The sequence below is a fragment of the Giraffa tippelskirchi genome, chromosome 8 (genome assembly GCF_054371585.1).
Source record: "Giraffa tippelskirchi isolate mGirTip1 chromosome 8, T2T-mGirTip1v1.2.pri, whole genome shotgun sequence".
Lineage (NCBI taxonomy): Eukaryota > Metazoa > Chordata > Mammalia > Artiodactyla > Giraffidae > Giraffa > Giraffa tippelskirchi.
The window spans coordinates 130,074,853-130,101,215 of NC_137282.1; the positions used below are offsets into that span (position 1 = coordinate 130,074,853).

Consider the following 26,363-nt stretch of genomic DNA (forward strand, 5'->3'; position numbering starts at 1 on the left):
AGCCCTGTCTCCTCAGGACTCCCTGCGCCCCTTCAGTCGATGGCTTCCTGCTGCAGGGTCCTGCGGCTCTGTCGCCCACTCTGCCACATACTCTTCTGCCTAAGGTGCTTCTGTAACTTGTGAACAGATGAGGCTGGACGTGCCAAGGTGTTAACACAGGAAGCAGCCCTTCGACCAGTGACGGACAGGGGTGGGGGGTTGTTAAATACAAAGGCACCCCTTCATCCCTCATGGGGACAACTCTAAGGCCTGTTCCTCACTGTCCCCCAGAGGAAACCAGTGAGCCTGGGTCCCTGCTGCCCACAGTGCCGCCTGCCCTCTCATGTACCTGAAGTGGCTTCCCTGCCTCGACTGGAACTTCCGGGGCTCACCTCCCAAGTAAACTATTATTCCACTCAACTCCTGGCCTCAGGACCTGTGTGAGGGAAGTGGGGAGGTGGCCTAAGACCAGTATCTTCTAGCTGAGGAGTCACATCCCTGTGTGAGGGCATCTCTGATCCACTGGTCAGTATTTATTTTTTTTTTTTACTGTCTTTAACTCAAGTAGAGCTTTTTTTTCCATTTTACCACTGGCCCAGCGATTTTCATCACATTATATGCTGTGTCAGAGAACTCACAGTCCCCACAAATAAATGGCTCCATGTAACTAACTCTCAGGCCATTTTTTCAGAGGTATTTTATTAAATGAATCAAAAATAGCTTTAACCACAGAGCTATCATTGCAAAAATGATGGTATTATACAATTTCTTGATTGGTCACTCTTATGAAGAGACACCCAGATTTAGACTCATTTGTTTACCTACTATACTAAACTCCATATTTTAAAAATGCATCCTAAGTTCAATCTCCGCTTAATTGATGGACTACGACTGCTCTCTCCAACTTTACTAGCTGTGGATGGAGTGGCATTATTATCGTCTTCCTCACCAAGGTCTTGGAGCACCTTGAAGTCATGATCTTATATAATCCATGGTTTTAAGCTGATATGCATGCGTGTGTGCTAAGTTGCTTCCATCGTGTCCGACTCTTCGCAACCCTGTTGACTGTAGCCCACCAGGCTCCTCTGTCCGTGGGATTCCCCAGGTAAGAATACCAGAGTGGGTTGCCATGCCCTCCTCCAGGGGATCTTCCCGACCCAGGGATCAAATCCGAGTCTCTTACGTCTCCTGCATTGGTAGGTTCTTTACCACTAGTGCCCCCTGGGAGGCCCCTTAAGCTGATATATGTTGCTGTTTTTAAACACAGAGCCGTGTTTTCAATTGAAAGTATAATTTTAAAAGTGTTAAAACTTTAAGAAAAGTAGTAAAATCACAAAAGCCATAAACGTGATGTTATAGGGAAATTCGGAGTAGTAGGAAGTGGAGCCAAGTACAGGTACACGTTTATAAACAATGCGTTTGTTAAGTGAAGTTGCAGCCTGAAGTTGAACAGATCTGTGGGAGCCAAGGGGTTTTTGTACAATTTGGTGGTTGACCAGTGTGTTCTGTTTGAAAGCCAACTCTGAAAAAAATAAAACGTTTACTGGCAGGCACGTCTGGGTGAATGTCTAATGAAATTAGTTTTATTGAATTGAGACCCCAGGGGGAGAAGTTCAAATCTAATCACTTGGATTACTGAATCTGCTGAATAGAAGAATATCATTAAACAATTGACACTAAAATATTCATATCTGGGAATATTAATGTTTTCTTTTGAAATAATTATAAATTTATAGGAAGTTACAAAAAGAGTACAGAGTGGCTCTGTGTACCTTCACCAAGTTTGGGGAAACTCAAACTCAAACTTTAACTCAATGGTTAAATCTCGCATAACTAGAGTATATTATCAAGACAAGGAAATTGACATTGGTCCAGTACATGTGTAGAGTTCTATGCCATTTTATCTCATGTAGATTCAAGCAACCATCACTGCAATCAAGATTCAGAACCATTCCATTACCAGAGGTCTGCTGACGTGTTGACACTTGACCAATCTGAGTGAAGCATAGAAACCCTGCATGCGTGCTCACTCTTTGTGACCCCAAGGACTGTACCTACCAGGCAGTCCATGGGGTTTTTGAGGCAAGAATACTGGAGTGGGTTGCTAGTTCCTTCTCCAGGGAATCTTCCCAACCCAGGGATCAAACCCACATCTCCTGTGGCTCCTGCATTGGCAGGCACATTCTTTACCACTGTGCCACTTGGGAAGCCTTACTTCCCTTTAAGTCCCTTTACCCTTCCCTGTTTTTAACTCATCAGGTAATGCTTTGTTTTTTGCTTCATTAAACAATTTTTGAAACTCAAGAGAAGAAAAGTTTGTTAGTGTATGTTTCTGTTCTTTCGCTTGTTCCTTCTTTTGTTCTGATGTTCCAAGATTCATTCTTTTTTCATTTTCCTTCTTTTTAAGAACTTCCTTTCTCCCTTCTTTTAGGGTAGATATGCTGGCAGCTAATTCTCAGTCTTCCTTTGTCTGAAAATGTCTTTATTTTACCTTTATTCCTGAAGGATAATTAATTACACTGGGAATAGGTTTCTGGCTGATAGTTCTTTTCCTTCAGCACTTGAGAATATTCTGCTACTTCCTTCCAGACTCCATGCTTTCAGGAGTGGAACATGAAAAACACTATAATTCAAATTATTTTTTCCCTGTAGGTACGATATCATTTCTTCCTCATTGTTTTAAGATATTTTTCTTTGTCTTTAGTTTTCTGAAATTTAATGGTTGTCTTCAAGTGGATTTCTTTGAGTTTATCCTGTTTGGAACTTTCTCAGCTTCACAAAGTTCTAGGTTTATGCCTTTTGCCAAATTTGGGGAATCCTCAGTCATTATTTCCTTGAATGCTTTTCAACTATATTCTTTCTCCTGTCCTTCAGGACTCTGATAACATGAATGGTGGATCTTTTGCTGTAGTTCTCACAGGTCCCTGGGCATCTTTTTTTTTTTTTCCCCAGTCTATTTTCTATTGCCCATATTAAGTAATTTTTATTGTTACATATTAAAATTTATTGATTCTTTCATCTGACCTCTCCATCCCTTTATTGAACCCATCCACTATATTTTTAATTTCAGTTATTATATCTAAAGTCTAAAATTCCCATTTGGTTCTTCTTTATATCTTTTTTTTTTTTGCCAAGACTTTATATCTTTTCATTTCTTTCAAATACTTGCATGATTGCTCACTGAAACACTGTTATGATGATTGCTTTAAAACACTTGTCAGATCATTCTAAGATCTGTGTTATCTATGTTTTAGCATCTGTTAATAGTTTCTCCTTATGGAAGTTGGTGACTTCCTAGTTCTTGATATTTCTTATTTCAAGCATACTTCTCATTGTGTCCTGGACGTTTAGGCGTGAGTTATAGATTCTAGATCATACTTAAAACTTCTGTTTCAGCAGGTCTCTCCTGACACCATGCTACTGGTGTCACCTCCCTGTTGCCAGGCAGGGAAAGGGGGCTGGTTCCCCACTCTGCCTCTCCTGGCACCTGTGGAGGGGCCTTATCCCCACGGGCAGAGGTGAGGCTCCAGGCTCCCTTCGTGGCCTCAACTGACAGCCCCCTGGAGAGGAGAGGGCGGGGCCCCTTGTGACTCCACAGCAGGGTGGGGAGGCCGTGTTACTGCTGATGGTGGTGAGCTCCAGGATTCCTGTAAGACTTCCACTGACAACCTGGGTGAGGGGAGAGGGGAAGCTGTTACCTCCAAGAGGGGAGGAAAGTCCTTCCACTCTTTCTCAGATACCACCCTGGCAGCAGCAGAATGGGGTGCCTTGTTATAGCCAGGCTTTCATGTCGGGGTGAAGGTGGGGCCATGGGTTTTCCCATAGTATTTGGATGGAGTAGGGCAACCAGTATTTAAAAATTTCTGTCTTACTGGGTTGCCCCCTTTCCTGGTGCCTTGGTTATAGAGAGCAGAATTTGGGGGGCACTTTTGTCTAAGTCCACTGGTGTTTCTTGGTTGCCAGATTTTCTAGCATCCAGTCTGGAATACACCAGGCAACAACAACAACAAAAAAAACACACTGGGAACTCACTGCTGGGTCATTCCTTTAGGTCCTGAGGTTCCCTGACCAGTCTACCCTTTTATCTCTACCTTTTACTGCTGCTACTGCTAAGTGGCTTCAGTCGTGTCCGACTCTGTGCGACCCCATAGACGGCAGCCCACCAGGCTCCGCCGTCCCTGGGAGTCTCCAGGCAAGAATACTGGAGTGGGTTGCCATTTCCTTCTCCAGTGCATGAAAGGGAAAAGTGAAAGTGAAGTCGCTCAGTCATGTCCAACTCCTAGCGACCCCATGGGCCTGCAGCCTACCAGGCTCCTCCACCCATGGGATTTTCCAGGCAAGAGTACTGGAGTGGGGTGCCATTGCCTTCTCCGTCTCTACCTTTTATGTTCTTTTAAATACAATGCCCAGAGTTTTTAGCAGTACTTAGTAAGAAGATTGCAGGAGATGTAGGTTTGATCCCTGGGTCAGGAAGATCCCCTGGAGCAGGAAATGGCAACCCACTGCAGTATTCTTACCTGGGGAATTCCAGGGACAGAGGACCCTGGTGGACTACTGTCCATGGGGTTCCAAAAGAGTCAAACACAACTTAGCAACAAAAATAACAAGGAAGAGGCTTACAGAGAAGTACATCAACTTCACCTTCATCTGGAGAGAGAAGTGAGTGGGCAGAGTTTTAAAGTGCAAAAAATAATCAAGATTTCTAACTTTTCAACCCTTAGACTGAACAGGGCATTGATGTTCACAAAGTCCATTCACAGGCATTGCTTCTTTGCATCCTCAGGACCTGGTAAACTTGGTATTATTAGCAACAGCTTTTTTCATGTGGGAGAACTGGTTCAGAAGGGACAGGCCTGACCCAGAGTCACACAGTGAATGATCACAGGGCTGAGGCCGTAACGCGATTATTCTACTTGTTGCAAAATTTTTTTGAGCCAGACAAAGTAGAAGCATGAGTACATGGAGGTGAATAGCTGGCCAATGATATTTATTTTAAATGCTCTTCTGTGGCCCTCCTTGTCTCCCATGCTGGTTCTCTTGTCTTGAAGGTGCAGGGTCTATATTCACTGCTTGTGCTGCAGGACTGGGCAAGTGATGTGCCCCACAGCGTCACCAGCCAAGCCTCTTTCCTAGGGCACAGATGAGAGCCCTGGTGGACTTGGCCTCGGCCCCAAGGGAGGGTGGGACTACCTGCTCTGGGAGGAAACCCCTCTACCAAGCCCTGGCCGCCTACCCAGTCAGAGCACAGGTGGACAGACATTCTCCCTGAGGTCGTGACCCTGGGAGCTTTCTTGTCCCCTCATGCTCTTCTCATAAATTGACAGGCTGCCCTTGATATTGTTCACCATTCATGAAATCAAAGGTTAAAAAGCAGTGGTTCACAGTAGATTTTCAAAACCAACCTGGCTGCCTTGTTGCAATTCCGAGGCTTTACCCGTCCTGTGGGGCCCGCTGTGGGGACCTACATCTTTGTCACAACCCGTCCTCCTGGCAATGTACACTCTATTCATTTTAGTCCAACCATGTTCTTCTCTAACACTAAATCTCCAAACTTTTCCTAAAGCACTCACTGTACCTAAAATAAATTTCCTACATCTGAAGCTTTTAAGTAAAACATAAGATTGGCTGGAACACTGGGATTCTGCAGATTTACGAGAGCATGTGATAAAACCTCCAAAAAGTCTAGACCTCAAAGTTTTCTGAGTCAATCTTTAAGTAAAATTCATACTCCAGAATGATGTGCCGTGTTCAGTCTGCGGCTTCAAGTATCTCCTTGTAGAGCACCACATACTCCCAAGATCTACACATTCCAGTCTGAGGAGCATAACCCCAGGTAACTTATCAAATAAAGCTACAAACTCCTTTATATGGTTCAATAGCACACCCACCTCTGTGGACTTACTAAATTTTATCTTCCCAAAAAGTTATTCCAAAACCAGTGAGCAAAATTAATATCACAGAAGGTGGTTTTTATCTGTTACTAGACAACAAAGGATATATTTCAGAAAAATCAAAGTTTAGAAGAGGCGGGATGTGCTTCCTAGTGGAGACTGCTGAACAGCAAATAACCACAAAGATACAAGTTTAAAGCTTTATGAATTCTCACCACCAGTCCCACAATTCTGCAGTCATGAGTCATATTACTGATTTGAATTAAGTAGGAAAAGGAATGTCTAAAAATAGTAAGATTCTTGAATTACAGAATTTTGGAAAGAAATACGATTAATTCTATTTAGCTCCAATTGCACACAGTAACCAGAATTAAGCTACAATGGGTTAGCCCAATGGAAACGCTGTAAAGGGATGGTGGAGATGAACTGGATTTATGCTGGGAATTTGTTCCTGGAGACTAATCTTCACCAGGAGCAGGCATTTCTGTTTAACATTTAAAGTGGCACAGATTCCATTCACCAGGACTGCCAAGTTAAACAATTCTTTAATTTTTTTTTTCAATTTATGGGGGTAATTATTATTTCAAATATTGTGTATAAATGAGATTTTATTGTTACCTTGTATTTTAACATTTCAGAGCCACACAATTCAAGTTTCCATAAAGTGTGAACATACTGCATATGACCTATTTAAAGGCAATGGAAATAGTGATTCTCCCAGTTTCTTAGTCCAGTGTTAATTTGCTTAATGACCCTCTCCTCTGCAGATGAATCAGAGAGAGGTGTGAGTTTGCCTCCATCTGTCCATCCAACATTGAAGAACACTTTCCAGCAGAGGAGAGCCTGGGTTACTGACAGTGACCAGAGTCCCTGGTGGTAAGCAACAACTAGGAGAAAAGAGTGTTCTCACACCCAGCAGACCAGCTCAGGGGCACCCTGCCCGCAGCCCACACACCGTTCCTTCCCATAGACACGAGGGGAGCCGCGGTGAACAGAAACCACGTTCCCAAACAGACGACGGCCCTTGCAACTGACAGAGGTGAGCCCACCACTGAGAATCACCAAACGTCTGAGAAAATTCTGTAGGGGAAAAGCAAGGCACCAACTCTACAACGGAAGAACATTCACACAGAGAAACCGTATATAGAAAGAAAAGCCAGTGTTTCCAAGAAGAGATGCTAATTTTCTTCAGAAGGAGAAAGAAGGATATCACACCGATAAACAAGAATAGACTTTTTTTTTCATTTCCTACAAATGAAAAAATAAAATTGTAAAAGTTAAGAATTTAAAAGGGAGGTGATAGAGAATACAAAAAGAAAAAAAAAATCCAAAAACATCTAGGACAAAGGGGTAATTCCTAAGAAGAAATAAGGTCCAGATAGACCCTGGCATCTCTTCAGCAACACTGCGTACAAAGAGACAATGAAGCAATGTCTTCACAGTGATGAGAGAAATGATTTTTCACCTAGAATTCTATACCTGGCCAAATGGTCATTTAAATGTGAAGGAGAATGAAAGCTTCAGAAAGCTTCTCAGTCTTGAGCTCGCTCTGAAAAATTGTTAATGATGATTACCAGCAAAACTAAAAGAGAACCCAAGAAACAGACCTAAGTATAAGAAAGAGCGATGAGCAAAGAAACAAATAAAACTTACAGAAAAGCTTAAGTAAATGCTGATCATGAAAATAATTAATGACCCAGAATGGAATTATGGGTAGATCTCAACAATTAAAGTGCTAGGAGAGTAGGAAAGGCAAAGCAAACGTGTGCTAAGGGCACTGCCTTTGCAGAAGAGGGCCAGACAAGCAAGAGGGAAGAAGTTTAGATGTTGAGAAAAAGCACAGATAAGCTTAAATATCTGAATTAAATCACAGAGAAGGGTTTACACCTTGAGAGAGAAAATAAAGCAGCAAAAACAACAACAAAGCACAAACAAACAAACAGCAAGAAAGGAAAAAAAATAAGGAAGTATGATACATGGAAAAAACAATAAATAGAGAAGAAGAATTGCTCCAAACCCTATTACAGTAACTATAATAAATATAAATAGGTTACAGTAATTAATTAAATATCAGGGACTCTGAGTTTGGCTACAAAGGCAAAAGTCAGCTATATTTTATTCGCCAGACCTATATTTAAAAACAAAATGACACAGGGCAGCTGAGTGAAGAGATTGAGAAAGAGAAACTAGATAAAGCCCAACAAGGGGAAAAAAACCCAGCAAAAACAGTTTCAGGAAAATTGGGATACAAGAAGAAAAGTATTAAAAAGGACAATGAGGAATGTTTCCTAATGATAAATGATATAATTCACTTGAGTAACCTTGATAACAACTTGAGCATCCTGGATAACAAAGCTCTTGCTTGTTATTTTTGAGTTCTTGTCATCATCAGGTCGGGTATCTCTGTCAAGTCAGTGGACAAAACAAATAAATCCCCAGCCTTCATGGAGCTTTTGTTCTAGTAGAAGGCTAACAAGCAAAAAAAAAAAAAAAAAACTAGTAAGGAAACTATATAGTACGTCAGATGCTGAAACAAATATATAGAGAAGGGTGACAGGGAATACAGTTTCAAGTCGGGTACTAGGAACAGATGGCCTGACTGAGAAGGGGATACATGAGCAAAGGCCTCAAAAGAGCTCAGAAAGCAACTAGGCAGATTCCTGAAGGAAGAGAATTCCAGGTAGAGGGCACAGCAGGAGCCAGAGTGGGAAGTGGGCTCCAGATGGGACAGGTAGTCAGTAATGGGGGGAATAAACAGACATCCATGAAACACAAACTGATGTCCCCTGCCCACATGACTTTAGGACATCACAAAATAAAACACACGAGATGAGCTACCTGAAAAATGACACAACCTGAAACATTACTAAAAAGAACAGAATTTTAGAAATGTGTGACACCTAGTCAAGGAGACCTGAATTTAGTCTAGAGAGATACTACTGGATTGTGACTACAACTAAAATAGCTTAAGCCTATTCAATTATATCTTACCAACTGTGATGGAAGACAGTATAAAAAGAGAAGGGCTTAAGTTCAGGGATCTAATGGACAGCATGGTTACTGTAGCTAATAATACTTTTATATGTACCAAATACTTAAATGTTGCTAAGAGAGCAAATGTGAAATGTTCTTAGCACAAAAAAGAAATGGGAACTATGTGATGAGATGGACGTGGTAGCTGATACTATGGTGATAATCATTTTGGTGACATCATTTATAAATGTGTCAAAGCAACACGTATACCTTAAACTTACACAATGTCATATATATCAATTATATCTCGATAAAGCTGGGGAAAAAAAAGAGAAGAGCATGGTTTGAGTAATATTCATGAAACAGGCACTTAGGAGACAATATGTGTCGATATATTTTCGGCAAGGTTGTGACTGAGAATGCACTGATCAGTAGACTTGAAAAATGAGTTTGTTCAGCAGATGCATTTTTCATTCTAGTCATAAAGATGGAAGTATCTGGGGATACTTAGATCACTAAAATCACCCAATGATTTCAGGAGCAGAAAGCCACGTTATTAGTAGTTCAGTTCGGTTCAGTCGCTCAGTAGCATCCGACTCTTTGTGACCCCATGAATTGCAGCACGCCAGGCCTCCTTGTCCGTCACCAACTCCCGGAGTTTACTCAAACTCATGTCCATTGAGTTGATGATGCCATCCAGCCATCTCATCCTCTGATGGACTGGTTGGATCTCCTTGCAGTCCAAGGGACTCTCAAGAGTCTTCTCCAACACCACAGTTCAAAAGCATCAATTCTTCAGCACTCAGCTTTCTTCACAGTCCAACTCTCACATCCATCCATGACTACTGGAAAAACCATAGCCTGACTAGACGGACCTTTAGTTTCCCATATAGACTCCCTATAGGAGAGGGTGCTTATTTAACGACTTGAGCATCGAGTACCAAGGAGACTTCACCAACATATATTAATAAAATGGCACTCGGATTTATTCAGAATTATTTATTCTCAGGAGAGTGTGGTTTTAATAGTCAGCAGCCCAGAACTACCTGGATATGCAGAAACAAAAGGGACCTAAGTGAAGAGCCAAGTTTTGCAATACAGTTATTACCCTGAGGTAGAGTTGGCTCCATCAGAATCAGGCCTCCCAGGTGTCACAGTCCTTCATCCGTATAACCATAGGCATGAAATACTGTACTGAGCAAACAGCACTGGACTTGACAGTTAAACAACCATCTAGGACTCTGCCACCACTAGCTACCAACCCTGAGCTACTTAGTCTCTCCAAGCCTCAGAGATTTACATACCTTTAAAAATGGGAGTAGTAATAGCTATTCTATCCATCTCACCAGTTTGTTTTGAGGCTCAGTATCTAAATCTAAAACAAACAAGCTGTAAGAAGAGAAAGTTTTAGTGCTACCATTATCACATGCCCTGCAGCCTGAGTATATAATTGATAGACTGAAGCGCATTACCACAATTATCTGAGAATTGAAGGCAAGATGAAAAACCACTAACCCACTGAACAAAATATAGGAAATCCTACCTCTCAGCAACTGGTTTGGCAATGTTTTCAAAAATGGTCTCTTGCTTTGCATCCTGATCAAAAATCCTTTGAAACCTGCAAATGTGAAAACAGTAATTATTTAAAAGCTGAGCCTTCAAACACTATTGGACTAATCCATTTTTTTCCTCCTAAAAGCTCTGTAAATTACCCCATATTTACATCACTAGGCTTACCTAACCTAACACAATGTTTGCCCTGTAGCCCCAAACACACTGAGCTCTTGTACCCCTGTATACAAATGGTGGGTAAACAGTATTGCTTTGACAAGATCTGCACAATAAATCCCTCTGAAAAACTGCAGCAGCTTTGAACCAAATAATAAACTGTGTGTTTTTTAGCTCTCAAGAGGGACAGTGTCTGCAATTGGCATCAAATTCAGATCGAGATTAAGTGCATGAAATGGAAACCCAAGAACAGGACGTAAACAGCCAAAGAACTTCTGATGTCTGACCTGTAAGAAAAAGATGCAGCTGTGAAATGCATGATTATTGAACTCAGTTTTAATGTTTTGAATTGAAGCTTATATTCCATTAATTACTGCATCCTAGGATCAGCTACTTAATTCTCAGGATAGTTTGTTTCATTTTGTTGCTCAAAGTCAAAAGTCAAACAGTAAATTAAAATAGAGCTGTATTGTAAAGGAAATCTTGATCTGACTGGCACAGCTAGGGGACTGGGGAGATAGGATGGTGTCCACTGCACCCTTATTGCAATGGCATCTGACTTAGCTCAGGACAGGATCACAAGCACTGCCAAACACCTGGAGGAGACGCACTGGGCTGTGCTGTGCTTAGTTGCTGAGTTGTGTCTGACTCTTTGCAACCCCATGGACTGTAGCCCACCAGGCTCTTCTGTCCATGGGGATTCTCCAGGCAAGAATACTGGAGTGGGTTGCCATGCCATCTTCCAGGGGATCTTCCCAACCCAGGGACTGAACTCAGGTCTCCCGCATGGCAGGTGGATTTTTTTACCATCTAAGCCACCAGGGAAGCCCAAGGAAGATGCACAACCCATCCTTATACAGTGTGTTTACTCACTACCAGCAAGTATGGCTCCCATTTCAAACACCAAGAAGAGAGAGACAGCAAGACAAATGGGGGAAGGAAAGGTGAGAAGCGAGGAAAAGGCAAGGAGAAGGCAGAGAGACAGAGAGAGAATATAAGTGTACAGGGCAAAACGTTAATAATTGGTGACTCTCCCACAAAGGGGAGAGGAGATTTGATTGCATTATTCCTCCACTTCTTCTGCATATTTAAAAGTTTTTGAAATAAAAATTGGGAGGGGGAGGATTTTAGAGCAAAGCCTTTGAAACATACACGTCCTATGCAGCTTTCAAAGTGGTGTGTGCGTCTCCCCACACAAGTTCAATTAAAGTAGAGATGACATGAAATGTACATTTGTTTTCACTACTAAGGAGTTCAGAAGGATGTCTGGAGCTGGGTTGGAAATATAAAATGGAGTGAATTTCACTGTCTTTCAACAACATTCATTTCAAAAGATTCCTATAGCATAACAACCACCCTTCTGAAGAAGCAAATAATGAAACTGTATATAAAGAGAGATTGTAAGGCACTCTGGATACTCATTTAGCAGACAGGATTATAATTTAGCAATATTTATTGAGTGTGCCCAGAATACTCCTCAAAACCCCAAAGGCATTTGAGAGCTTCAGATATGAATATTGAGATAACACGGCTGCTCAAGTGCTCTTTGGAGAACTGCCCACTGTGATGTCTGAGCACGGACCCAGTGGTGCTATTTGGTGATGATGATGCTTCTGAGGCTGTTTTGATTCTTTTACCAAGTTGGTGATGACTAAGTAAATGAATTAGTCATTCCCAACCCTACTTCCTTACACTTCCCTGGCGACTGAGATGGTAAGTAATCTACCTGCAATGCAGGGGACCTGGGTTTGATCCCTGGGTCAGGAAGATCCCCCTAGAGAAGGGAACGGCTACCCACTCCAGTATTCTTGCCTGGAGAATCCCATGGACAGAGGAACCTGGTGGGCTACAGTCCATGGAGTTGCAAAGAGTCATACACGACTGAGGGACTAACATACATTCACAACCCCACTTCCTTAAGGGGAATGACATCTACCACCGAGTAAACCAAAGAGATGGGAGGAGGTTCAACAAATCATACACTGTGCATTAAACATCAAATATCATCACTCTCAGACATCTTATTTTATATAACAGAGCTGTACAATAATCTGGAAATTCATTATGATGAGCTGTCTTCTAAAAGCCATAAAAAGCAAAATAAAATCTTAGAGTTTAAGAGGTTTAATCTAATCTTTTCCAGAGGAGAAACTGACGCCTGGAGAGATAAAGCAAATTACTCTTGGTGCTGCAGCTAATCTATAGTGTGCCTTGAGACATAACTTAAGTTTCCTGATTCCAAGCAGGTCTTTCATTTATTAGGAGGTCATGTTATTGCTGTTGTTCAGTCACTTAGTCATGTCTGACTCTTTGTGACCCTATAGACTGCAGCACGCCAGGCTTCCCTATCCTTCCTATCTCCCAGAGCTTGCTCAAATTAGTGTCCATTGAGTAGGTGATGCCATTCCCATCTCATCCTCTGTTGTCCCCTTTTCCTGCCTTCAATCTTTCCTAACATCAGGGTCTTTTCCACTGAGCCTGCTCTTTGTAACAGGTGGCCAAAGTTTTGGAGCTTCAGCTTTAGCATCAGTCCTTCCAATGAATATTCAGAGTTGATTTCCCTTAGGAGTGACTGGTTTGATCTCCTTGCTGTCCAAGGGACTCTCAAGAGTTTTCTCCAGCACCACAGTTTGAAAGCATCAATTCTTCAGTGCTCAGCCTTTTTTATTGCCCAGCTCTCACACTCATACATGACTACTGGAAAAACCATAGCTTTGACTATATGGACCTTTGTAGGCAAAGTAATGTCTCTGCTTTTTAATACACTGTCTAGATTTGTCATAGCTTTTCTTCCAAGGAGTAAGTGTCTTTTAATTTCTTGGCTGCAGTCACCATCTGCAGTGATTTCGGAGCCCAAGAAAATAAAGCCTGTCACTGTTTCCATTATTTCCCCATCTATTTGCCATGAAGTGATAGGACTGGATGCCACGATCTTTGTTTTTTGAATGTTGAGTTTTAAGCCAGCTTTTTCACTCTCCTCTTTCACTTTCCTTCATCAAGAGGCTCTTTAGTTCCTCTTCACTTTCTGCCATAAGAGTGGTGTCATGTGCATATCTGAGGTTATTGATATTTCTCCCCACAATCTTGATTCCAGCTTGTGCTTCATCCAGCCCAGAATTTCACACGATGTACTCTGCATATAAGTTAAATAAGCAGGGTGACAAATAGCCTTGACATACTCCTTTCCCAATTTTGAACCAGTCCATTGTCCATGTCTGATTCTAACTGGTGCTTCTTGACCTACATACAGGCTTCTCAGCAGGCAGGTAAGGTGGTGCGCTGTTCCCTTCTCTTTAAGAATTTTCCACAGTTTGTTGTGATCTACTCAGTCAAAGGCTTCAGCATAGTCAACGAAGCAGAAGTAGATGTTTTTTCTGGAACTCTCTAGCTCTTTCTATGGTCCAACAGACATTGGCAATTTGATCTCTGGTTCCTCTGTCTTTTCTAAATCCAGCTTGTACATCTGGAAGTTCTTGGTTCACATACTATTGAAGACTGGCTTGAAGGATTTTGAGGATTACTTTGCTGGTATGTGAAATGAGTGCAATTGTGTGGTAGTTTGAAGATTCTTTGGCATTGCCCTTCTTTGGGATTGGAAGATTGTGTAGGTTTTTCCTACCTTCCGTTTTAAATGTGGTACATGCTGATTACTTCTCATCCCAAACCAGCTTCTTCTGGTCTTCTCCATCCTGGTAAGTGCCAACTCCATCTTTTTCAAAGTTCAGTCTAAAACCTTAGGATATATGCTTGACTCCTCTCTTTCCATTATACTCTGTATCCAACCCATCAGCAAACTCTGCCAGTCTGACCTTCAAAATACACCCAGAAGAACCCAATTACTTCTCAACATTTCTACTTGCTACTACTCTGGCCAAAGCAACCGTAATTTCATGCCTGGTCTCCCTTGGCCCCCTTACAGTCCATTATCTACACATTGGCAAGAATGATCCTGCTAAAACATAAGTGAAATTGGTCCATTCTTCTGTTGACAACCCTCCATTACCTTCCCTGAGCACTTCGGCAAAAACTCCAAAAGACCTGGCCACTCTGCTGCCCCTTAGCCTTCGTCTCCCTCCAGCCCTCTTGCTCTAGCCACACACATTCCTTGCACTTCTTCAAGCAAGCCAGGCACTCTCTCACTTCATTCTTGCTCTGTGCTGATCCTGGAACTCCCATCCCTCACACAGCAGAGTGTCTGGTTTCCTTACCAGACACTTCAAGTTTCTGTTAAAATGTTCACCTTCCCTGAAGCCCCTGTGAAAAATTGCAGCCATGTCTCCAGTTTGCTGCCCCTCATCCCAGCAATCCTTATTCCCCTCTCCTTACCATATTTTCCTCCACAGCACTCAAAACTTTCTGACACACACACACTGCCCATTCATCTTCTCCCACTAAAACGCAAGCACTTGAGAGCAGAAGTTTGGTGTATTCCTTGCTGTATTCCCAGCCATTAAAACAGCACACAGTGGATGGGTAATAAAGATTTACTGACTGCATAAATTTTTGTGGGTGAAAACAGCCTTTAAAATGCTTAAATATTTTATCTCTGAACATACATAATTTACTAATTTCTTTATTTAAAATACTAAAGCCAATATTTTTTGTTTTTATCATCCTATAGGTGATACAAATTGAAAGCAATTCCTATTCTCTGACTTGTCAGGATAACATAATGGAAACTGGAAAGTTCAATGGATGTTGGGAAGCTCATGAGGAAAAAAACCCCTTAATTTTACTTTTCTAAATTTGATCTTATTTCATGGATCATACTACACACTCTGTATTTGTAACTGAAATTCATTCAGCAATGTAATCAGATATCTTTCTATGAAAATAAATCTTACTTTATTGCATCAAATAAAATAAAGATTTTTAATTCATAGGTTTAGAAAGAATGATCAAGAGATTTAAAAATAAGCAAACAGCACTTTTTCAATAAGCATATGTGCAAATACACTGTTCATATCTGCATAACATACAGCATACTTTGGAAATGGCCAAAAGATAGGGACATGGCCAAGTGTTTCTTAGCAATCAAACAGAATCAAGCTGAATACAATGTTTTAGGAAATTGTGGTTTTGTGGAGACAGGCCTAGCCCAGCTGTCATTAAGTCATAGCTAGTAAGGCATGTAGCATGCTTATACCAATGGGAGAATGCCCCCTTCTGAAAAGTAAGTTGTGATTATAAGGCTACTCTTTAAAGGACAGAATAAAAGGCAATGAGGAGCCACAAAGACAAGGTTAGAACTGCTTCACCATTCAACCATGGGCTGGTCGTTCTGCTGTGCTTACTGTAAAAGGCGACACAAGACAAAGATGGGCTGGAGGTGGTGGGAGAGATAACCATGACAGACATAAGGGGGGGAGTTGTGAAGACCAAAGAAAATCTTTATGAGACAAAGTCGTCATCATCATCATCATCATCATCATCATCATCATCATCATGAGGAAGGAGGGGAAATAAGAAGTAGAGAGTGAGAAAAACACACAAAAATATCTGAGGTGGTTCTATCCATGGGCAAGGGCAGGAACGGTCTCCGATTAAGGCCCATGCAGAACAGCCTAGAGAGGAGCACAAGAGGGCGGTTAGGACGCCTGCAGCAGGACCACACACAGCCGCTCAGTCGTGTCCGACTGTTTGTGATGCCGTGGGCTGTAGCCCACCAGGCTCCTCTGTCCATGGAATTCTCCAGGCAGGAATCCTGGAGTGGGTAGCCATTCCCTTCTCATTTGGCCCAGAGATTAAATATGAGTTTAACTTGGGCTCAAACTTCTCCAGAAATTAAAAGTGGGGATTAAAGGAAATTATGCCATCTGAAACTGGAGAATAAAAACAGTATGGAACAGCCGTAATCTCCAAATTTAAGGCCTGCCTACTAGGAAAGTATTTGGACCAAATGCACTGATGACAATCCTGGAGTGGCTGAATGTTGCTTTTCACCTGAATCGTGCAGTTCAACACCGTGCCAGAGAGATAAAATGCAACCCATAAATAGGAGTATATATGTAATTTAAAAATTTTACTAGCCACATGTTTTAACTGAAGTGAAACAGGTGAAATTAAATTTAATAATGTATTTTAGCACAATATATTCAACATTTTATCACTTTACTGTGTAATTAATATGAAAAGAATTATTGAGCTACTTTATATTCTTTTTCCATAGTAATCTTTCAAAAACCCTTGATACATCTCATACAGCACATCTCAATTCAGACCAGCCCCATTTCAAGTGCTTAAGAGCTACATGTGGCTAGTGGCTGGTACAATAGACAGTACACGTACAGAGTGTACATATGCACATGTGAGGTCACTATACCTTTTATGTTATTAAGAAAGCTCACCTATTCAGCGTACAGATTATTCCTTAGTTGTCATCTTTAATAAATTTTTGTCATGCATTGAACGTCGTATAAGTGGGCCAAGAAGGAAAAATATAACACTTGATAAACAGATGTAATTTAAAAAAAAAAAAAAAAGGGTAGGATCTTAGGATATCCTGTTGGATACAGAAATATACCCCCTTTTTAATTCTGGGCACAGCAGTGAAAAGACAACTTGAATTCTATTTACTAGATAAGACAGAGAACTGTACTACATTCTCTGCAAGAAATGATACCAATGATTTCACAGTGGATATTAAAGCAGTACAAGAGTTACTTCAATAGTAAAACAGAACTGAAGATGAAGAAAGGAAAGCTTACTTAAATCTGTAGCTTTCTCGCTTATTATTCACAAATCCATCTGCCAAATCACGAGGTAAGATGATTTCCAAGCTAGGTGTTAATTTTTCATCTTCATCTATGGAATAAATCTGCAAATATGAAGACAACAAATGAATATAAAATGATAAAATTACGACTTGAACAATGACCATGTTATTATGACATGCATTGTGACAGTATTTTAAAACCTGTACTTTTCAGATAAGAAGTCATAACATAGCACAACTTGGATAATTTTCCTGTTTAAACTCTGTGCACACTCAAACAAATATATGGAACTGAACAAAAAGTAAAACCTAAATCAATACCTGATCAAAGCTCAGATCCTCTTTGAATGATCTAATACTCAAATTTGAGTATTTGAGTGTCTGTATCCGTTGTTGAGAAAATAATAGCCCTGACAACAACATATTATCTAAGTATTGCTTTGGAATTATGTACCAGAAATTAACATTTTACTGCAACCAATAAGCATTTCTCAGCATTTACAAAATGCTAGACACAGAGATGAAAGGCTTGGGTCTGAGCCTTCTCAGAGAGCTCACAGAATGCCCTAATTCAAGTTATGTTCAAAGAAGCCCAAGTTTCCATGAGACATATTTAAGCATTTGATAAAAGACATGTGGTTTCAAAAGACACATGTAATTCACGTCTTTGATGTCATTTTCTAGGTTCTCCTCCCAGCTCGGCCACTAATTAGAAAATGACCTGAGAGAAATCACTTAACCTCTTCAAGCAGATAGGGAAATGAAGGGTCTTCACCAACCCCCTTTACAACTGTAATATTCTGATTCTCTTCTTGGTTATCTACCCCCTTACTTATTGGCCAGGAAAAGCAAGAGTCCAGCCTATAAACAGATCATAGGGAATAAACAGAAGTCTACAATTTGATGTCCAAAGACCTGGGTCTAACACTGATCTCAATTTACCAGCTGTGTGGCCAGCCACCACTTTTAGCATCTCAGTACATACATAAGATGAAGAAAACAGAATCGCCTCCATTACAAGATTGCCGTGGGGATCAAATGATGTCATGGAAATGGAAGCATTTTGTAATGCACCATAAAAAATGTTAGTCATTAGGTTTAGAGGTTTTTAAAAAAGACTTCTTGTCTTTCACCAAGAAATAAAATTCTTTCTAACAAGAAATACTTCCTGTTTAAGACTCATTTAGATGCTTGATTATGGGGGGAAAGTCATATTCTGAAATAAGTAAAAAGCCTACCTAAATCTCCAGAAAGTCTGAATAATTTTCCTAAGCAGATTTTTATTGAGCTCTCTCATTTAAAATGTGAGGAATTCATGTAAGAAAAGTCATGCTGTAAAATAAAATTATTCATAGAAAGTTATGGCATCAGGTCCAAGGCTTTCTGGTTAGATTTTCTCAAGAGACATTTAAAAATTATATTCTATAGGGCACTACATTGCTTTTTTTAAAAAAGGTTAATGGTTAGACAGGTGAGTGAAAAGGGTAAGTAAGACAAAAAAGCATACAGGAGTGAGGAATGCCATACATTTTTTAAAAACCTGTAACAGTACTCAGAAAACAAAAAGGGCCAATAACTATTAACAGAGTAGGAACAGTGACTTTCCACTCCTCTCATTAAGCCATTCTTTGAGGCATTAAGAAAAGCCCACAACAAGAAAACTTGTTTAGTCTAATAGATTGGCTTTCTACCGTTAGTCATAAAAATATTTGAGATGGAGCTGTTCTTTAATAGGAGACAATTAGACCAAATGCAAGGATGGATATGAAGATGTTTCAAAATATACAAAGCACTATGCAAATGAAAAGCACTGCTACTGTTAAAATTATCACAGAGGGTCATCTTATGTATCTTTTAATGTATTAATCTATAAATTATCATCATTTAATTTATAGTGTCTCAGGGAGTATGATTAATGAAGTAACAGAGCCACAAAATGAAGAAGAAAAAAAAATACCTTTGAGTCACTTTTAGTTTAATGCTACAAGGAGTATATCTAATCAGAGAAACAACCACACAATCTTTGGGAGCAAAAGTACAGGGTGCTAACAGTGGGATTTCTAAGGAAGGGTAGGGATACGTTAATTCAAAACTTGTTCATCTGTGTTCTCTCATTTTACTGTACATGGCATAATGTTGCATCTCAGTAAGAATCTGGCATTATTAAAGTACAATATGATACCTAAAAATATTTCCTGGAGTAGCAAACAAGACATTCCATAGAATCTCACTGAAGAAATGCAAAAGAAGGCACATTTAAAAATACAAACATTGCATTTTAAGGGAAGAAGTTCAAGTTAAATCCAATGTTCTCTATCAACCCACCCCCCCAGCCCCACCTCTATCCATCCTGTCACATGATCACATCCAAGCACCTGTTTCTGACTGCTGAGTCAATATAGACAGGTTCAGTATTTTTAGCTAAGAATCTGGGGGTGGATGTGGGGGAAAATGTGGGTGTGTGGATAATTTTTATATGTGATGTACTTTAAAAACCTTGTAAGTGAATGTAAGAGGAGAAAAAATGGGAATACTCAATGGTTGCTTTCCATATTCTACATTCCTTAAATTTTTTAAATGCCAATAATTTCTTTAGAGTGTTTTCATACATCTTTTCCTAACCGTATTCCATGAATGAAAAGACTGAAGATGAAAACAAAGACAATATATTCTCCATGTTTTAAGTATATAAATTTACATGAAGCAAATCCTAAATTATGAGCTGCTATGATGTTACATGGACTTCCCTTGTGGCTCAGCTGGTAAAGAATTGGCCTGCAATTCGGGAGACCTGGGTTCGATCCCTGGGTTGGGACGATCCCCTGGAGAAGGGAAAAGCTACCCATTCCAGTATTCTTGCCTGGATAATTCCATGGACTCTACAGTGCATGGAGTCGCAAAGAGTCAGACACGACTGAACGACTTTCACTTCACATGATGTTACACGGGCTTCCCAAGTGGCCCATTGGTAAAGAATCCACCTGCCAATGCAGGAGACAGAGATACTGGTTTGATCTCTGGGTCAGGAAGATCCCCTGGAGAAGGAAATAGCAACACACTCCAGGATTCGTGTCTGGGCAATCCCACGGAGAGAAGAGCCTGGTGGGCTACAGTCCATGGGGTCGCAAAAGAATCAGACACAACTTAATGACTAGACAACAGCAAATGTTGTTACATACATACATACACTCTTTGAAGATATGGAGGAGAGATAAAATATTATTAAAAATATACCTATTCCAGAGACTCATGAATATGACTCAGATTGCCCGTGCCTATATCCTTATTTTCTGAGGCAGAAAGGTTTTGTCCCAAAAGCTTTGGAATAAAAAAATCCTTAATTAAAATCAGGGTTCTGCCACTCACCAGGTGGCTGGCTGAGCCAAATTATTTAACCTGAGATTCAGCTTCCTCATCTATAAAATGAGGAAAACATCAGCCTTGCAGGGTTTTCATGAGACCCAGGGATGATGCAGACAAAGGATCTAAGTGGTAAAAGTGACTATGCCCCTTCCCAAGGAAAGAAAACAATGTTTTGAAACATCTGAGGAGCATTCAAAGTATTTCTGCTCAGAGTAGGATCATGCCTTAGCCTTCTTTGTACACTTCTGAGCTTAGCATCCTAGAGGAAACGCCTAGTAAATGCTCAGTTACTGTTTTCAGAATAAAAGGTATGTATATTCTTTGTGTAAGTTGCATAAATACCTATTTACATCTGCAACGAGTGTATGTCAACGTTTATGTTCAGAATGACAATATAGTCAAAAAACTCTAAGGGCCCACTGCGTGAGAACCACCATGTAGGCTTTATGTGTCTCTATCTGTATCTATCATCCGTATCATCTTAGACGCGTGTAGACACGTATCTCTGGCTTGCACGTTTTGCCCGAGGGTGAAACAGAAGTTTGAATGCTCCTGGGTGGGCAGAGCTGCGTGACTGTTTTCGAGAAAAGTGCAATAACGGCACAAAGCTGAGGCTAGTCTATGATCACGCATACACGCAGATGTACAGGTGCGTGCACGGGTCTGCAACTACGTGAACACGTGTGTCCCGGAGTACACAGGTGGTTCTGTACAGGTTAATCGGGGCCCGCAGGTCTGTGTCGGGTGGAAATGGACTGGATGTCTGTCTGTCCGCGCCCCCTGACAGCAATGTGTTGGCGTCTGTGGGCTGCTCGAGTGCCAGAACCGAGTGTGCTGGACGCCTGGCCGCATCACGCGCCGGGCGCCGAACCCCTCACCCGGGCCCGGGACCCTCGCGTGCCGCCCCTCCCGCGGCCTGAGAGGCCCCGCCTCGCCGGCGCCCGTTCTACTCCGACCCATACCCCTTGTTGCTGCTTCCGGACAGTGGGCTTCACCCTGGCGAAAATTTGGATCGTCTGCTTCACCATCTCCTCCTCGGCTCTTGCACCGACCCTTGACCTCTCTCAGGTACTGGCTCCCAAAACTTCTGGCTCCCGCCACCTCAGGCAAGCCGAAGCCTTAGCAACAGTAACTAGGGACACTACCCATGGAGCACCGCGCCAGAAGGACCGCCTCCTCGCCCTAATTGGTTGCTGACAGGTGGGAAGGCCCGGAGGGAGGGACTGAGGGTGGGGGCGGGGCCGAGGACGGGGCGGGGCCGAGGACGGGGCGGGGCGGGGCCACGCGGAGAGAGCTGCGCGTGCGCATGAGCAAGTCTGGCGCCTGACTTAGAGCTAAAGCTGGCCTGGAGAGTGGTTAATGGGGTGACAACCGTTATGCCTTGCCCGTTCTTTAAGCCATTCTTTCTCTCTGCCAACACCTCTTTTTAGCACTGAAGTCGTTCTGGTTCTTATTACTCATTTATTGAAAAGATGGCACTTGATTTGTGACAGCAATGTACTGCCTGGGGATTCTGAGCTAAGCAAAAACTTCCTGTGCCCACTTGGAGATTAGGGTCTGATGATGGAGACAGAGTTTTAATGGGAAATCACAAGTTATGATGGAGTAAGACCGAGTCCTGTGGAAGGGCACCTTATCTCATTCTGTTTTGGAAGAGGCCAAAACTGGAGGAAGGGGGACTATTTCCCACGCAATAGTCCTGTCATGAAAGGATGGGCTCTGGTGTGGTGTGCACTGTTGGTGGGAATGTGAGTTGGTACAGTCACTATGGAAAACAGTGTGCATAGGCCTTAAAAAAATTAAAAATAGAACTGCCATGTGATTCAGCAATTCCACTCCTGGGTAGATATACAAAAGAATTGAAATCAGAGAGATAGTTGCCCTCCCAAATGCACCAGAAATATTAACCAAGATATGGAACCAACATAAATGCCCACTAATGGATGACTGGAAAAAGAAAATGTGATATATATATGAATATTATTTTATATATTATGTTTTGTCTCTATAATGGAGGTATATATGTATATATGAATATTATTCTGCCAAGAAAATAAGGACATCCTGCCATTTTAACAACATGGATGAAACCGGAGGGTATTATGCTTGGTGAAATTTGTTGGAAAAGACAAATAATGTAACTGTATGGTCTCACTTACATGTGTAATCTAGGAAAGTTGAACTCATAGAAACGGAGAGTAGAATGGTGGTTTCCAGAGGCCAGGAAGTGGGGGAAATAGGGGAATACTGGCCAAAGGGTAAAACGCTCCAGTTATAAGTTCTGGGGACTTGGCATACAGCGTGGCAACTTTGGTTATATATTTGCTAAGAGAGTAAATCGTAAATGTTCTTACCAGGAAAAAAAGGAATTATGTGAGGTGATAGAGTTGCTGACTGGCTTTATTGTGATAATCATTTCACATTATATGCATGATCAAATTATCACATCATATACTTTAAGCTTATATGTCAATTGTATCTCAGTAAATCTGGAAAAGAAGTAAGAAAATAATAAAAAGAAAAGATGGAGCCCTCAAAAAACACTGTTAACCCATGAAAAATTGTTCCACATATATCCATCAAGGTGATACATGTTAAAAAACCACAATGCTACACACTTATCAGAATGGCTAAAATTAAAAATAGCCACAAAACAAGATGCTGACAAAGATATAGAAAAACTGAATCACTTATGTATTACTGGTAGGAATGTAAAGTGTAAAATATATTGTGGATAATTATACAACCACTCTAGAAAACAGTTGAGTAGTTACTTACAAAACTAATGATGCAGCTATTATAAAATCCAGCATTAATCCCAGAGAAATGAAAGCGTGTTCACACAAAAATCGATACATGAGCATATGTATGGTTAAGTCCCTTTGCTGTCCAACTGAAACTGTCACAGTATTATTAATCGGCTATACTCTAATATAAAATTAAATGTTAAAAAAATGCAGGAGACCCAGGTTTGATCCTTGGGTGGGGAAGATCCCCTGGAAAAGGGAATGCAATCCACTCCAGTATTTTTGCCCGGAGAATCCCATGGATAGAGGAGCCTGGCAGGCTACAGTCCATGGGATCTCAAAGAGTCAGACACGACTGAGTGACTGACACTTTCACTTTCTTTCATAAAAAGAAAAAAAAAAAAACCCAGAAACTATTACACGAGTGTTCATAGCAGCTTCATTCATAGTCGCTCCAAGTTGGCAAGAACCCATATGTCCTTCAACCACTGAATGGCCAAACAAACTGTGGAATACTATTCAACAATTAAAATGAAATTACTGATACATATAACTACTTGGATGAATTTCCAGGGAATTATGCTGAGTGAAGGAATCAGACTCAAAAGTCAAATACTGTATGATTCCATTTATATAACATTCTTGAAATGACAAAATTATAGAGATGGAGAGCAGATTAGTGGTTGCCAAGGGTTAGAGAGACAGAGTGGGGGGAGGTGGCTGTGGCTGTAAAAGGATCTTTGTGATGGATTGTTCTTTATCTTGACTGCGGTGGTCACAGAAATCTACATATGTGATAGCACCACACAGGAGGAGACACACACACACACACACACAAACACACTACATATAAACAGCTGAAAGTTTAATAAGTTTGGATGGGATGAATGGATTGTATCAACATTCATTCCTCAGTTATAGTACTGTATGATAGTTATGCAAGATGTTACCAGCGGGAGAAACTGGGGGAAGAGGATGCCACATCTTTCTGCATTATTTCTTACAATTGCCTGTGACTCTACAATTATCTCAAAATAAAAAGGTTTAAAAAGAAACTCTTAGAGAATGAAAAGGCAAACCACAAACTGGGAGATCAGTCTTGCAAAACACATACCTGATAAAGGACTTGCATCCAGAATACTTTGAAACTCTTAAAACCTAATAATAAATAGGAAAATAAACAACCCCGTTTATTTTTATAAAGAAGGGTGTCAAAGATTTAAACAGACAGTTTCTACTGTAAGGGTGGCAGATACATGAAAAGATGTTCAACATAATTATAATGAAATAAAAATTAAAAACACAATCAGATACCATTACACACCTTTTAGAATGACTAAAAAGAAGAAAATAAGTTGGCACTAACAAGAACTGGCATGGATGCAGAGCAGTTGGAACTTTCAAACATAGCAGGAGAGGATGCAAGATGGACCAGCCACTTTGCAAAACCACCTTTTGAGTTGCTTAAATATAAAATTGCATATATACTTACCATGTAACCCAGCAATCCTACACCTCAGCATTTACCTAAGTGGACTGAAAACTGATGTTCACACAGAAAGGTAAACAGGAATGATTATTGTGGTTTTATTCACAATTGCCAAAAGCTGGAAACAAAGCAAATGTTCTTCAACTGCTGAATGGATAAACAAAATGGTACGTCCACACAATAAAAAGGAATGGACTGCTGATGACTGTAACAACATAGTTGAACCTCAAATTTATAATGCTGAGTGAAAGATGCCAGACTCAAAGTTACACACTTTAAAATTCCATTTTTATGACACTCTGGAAAAAGCAAGACTATAGGGATAGAATCACTGACCAAATTAGTGGTTGCCAAGGGCTGGGGTAGGGAAAGAGATTGACTACAAATGAGCATGGTAGTTTTTGGAGGGTGATGGAATCGTTTCACATCTTGATTTTAGTTTTGATTACATGCACAGTAACATGTTAAGTAGTCATAATCGGATGTGCGAGTTGGACCATAAAGAAGGCTGAGCGCCAAAGAATTGATGCTTTTGAATTGTGGTGCTGGAGAAGACTCTTGAGAGTCTCTTGGACTGCAAGGAAATCAAATCAATCAATCCTAAAGGAAATCAACGCTGAATATTCACTGGAAGGGCTGATGCTGAAGCTGATTCTCCAATGCTTCGGCTACCTGATGTAAAGAACCAACTCACTGGAAAAGACCCTGATGCTGGGAAAGATTGAAGGCAAAAGGAGAAGGGTGGGGGCTGAAGATGAGATGGTTAAATAGCATCACTGACTCAGTGGACATGAATTAGAGCAAACTCTGGGAGACAGTGAAGAACAGGGAAGCCTGGTGTGCTGCAGTCCATGGTGTCACAAAGAGTCAGACATAACTTAGTGACTGAACAACAACATTACTATGTACATTTGTCAAAAGTCATAAAACTATCTACATACTTAAAAGGGTAAATTATACTGTATGTAAACTAGTATAAGAAAAGCAAAAAAAAAAAAAGAATGGAGAATGAACAGGTGGGGCAGTAGCAAGGCTGGAGAAGAGGAGAGAACCAACTGTGAAACAGATTTTAAGAGTTTTTTTCACCTGGTGCTAAGTGGAAAGGAAGAAATGATTCAAGATTGAGCTGTTACATTGTTTTTATATGGTGGCTCTTGTGAATCATGCTGCTGGGTACATGTGGGTGCAGATGTCTCTTCAAGATACTGGTCTCATTTCCTTCAGGTTTATTCCCAGAAGTGGAACCACCTTTGTCCACCCAGAAATAAATGGTCAAAGGAGTTGTGGCGTGTGTATATACAATGGAGTATTATTCTGCCATAAAAAGATGGAAGTCGTGATTTGTAATAACATAGATGAAGGTAAGTGAAATAAGCCAGACAAAGAAGGACAAATACTGTATAGTATCATTTATATATGGATTTTTTTTTTTTAAGTCACACTTACAGAAACACAGAGTAGAATGGTGGTTACTCAGG

The 26,363-nt window shown here is 40.8% G+C and overlaps 1 protein-coding gene and 1 long non-coding RNA gene across 13 annotated transcripts in view; one reads left to right on the plus strand and one right to left on the minus strand.

The window, feature by feature from the left end:
- Positions 1-21,773, minus strand: part of KIF6 (kinesin family member 6) — a 406,499-nt gene extending 384,726 nt beyond the window's left edge. For all 12 annotated transcript variants that reach the window (XR_014062975.1, XR_014062974.1, XR_014062973.1 and 9 more), the window contains exons 1-3: positions 21,612-21,773; positions 17,279-17,388; positions 10,387-10,461 (exon numbers count right to left, since the gene is read on the minus strand). Coding sequence is in view for 7 of the 12 variants with exons in the window: in XM_081523236.1 (XP_081379362.1) it covers positions 10,387-10,461; positions 17,279-17,388; positions 21,612-21,677 (251 nt within the window). In the remaining 5 variants the exon portion in view is untranslated. The remainder of the gene's footprint in view (positions 1-10,386; positions 10,462-17,278; positions 17,389-21,611) is intronic.
- LOC145518561 (uncharacterized) lies at positions 3,573-15,438 on the plus strand. Its single transcript, XR_014062978.1, has 4 exons — positions 3,573-3,628; positions 6,638-6,909; positions 10,746-10,860; positions 15,193-15,438. It is a non-coding gene; the product is annotated as an uncharacterized LOC145518561 (long non-coding RNA).
- Positions 21,774-26,363: the final 4,590 nt, after the last annotated feature.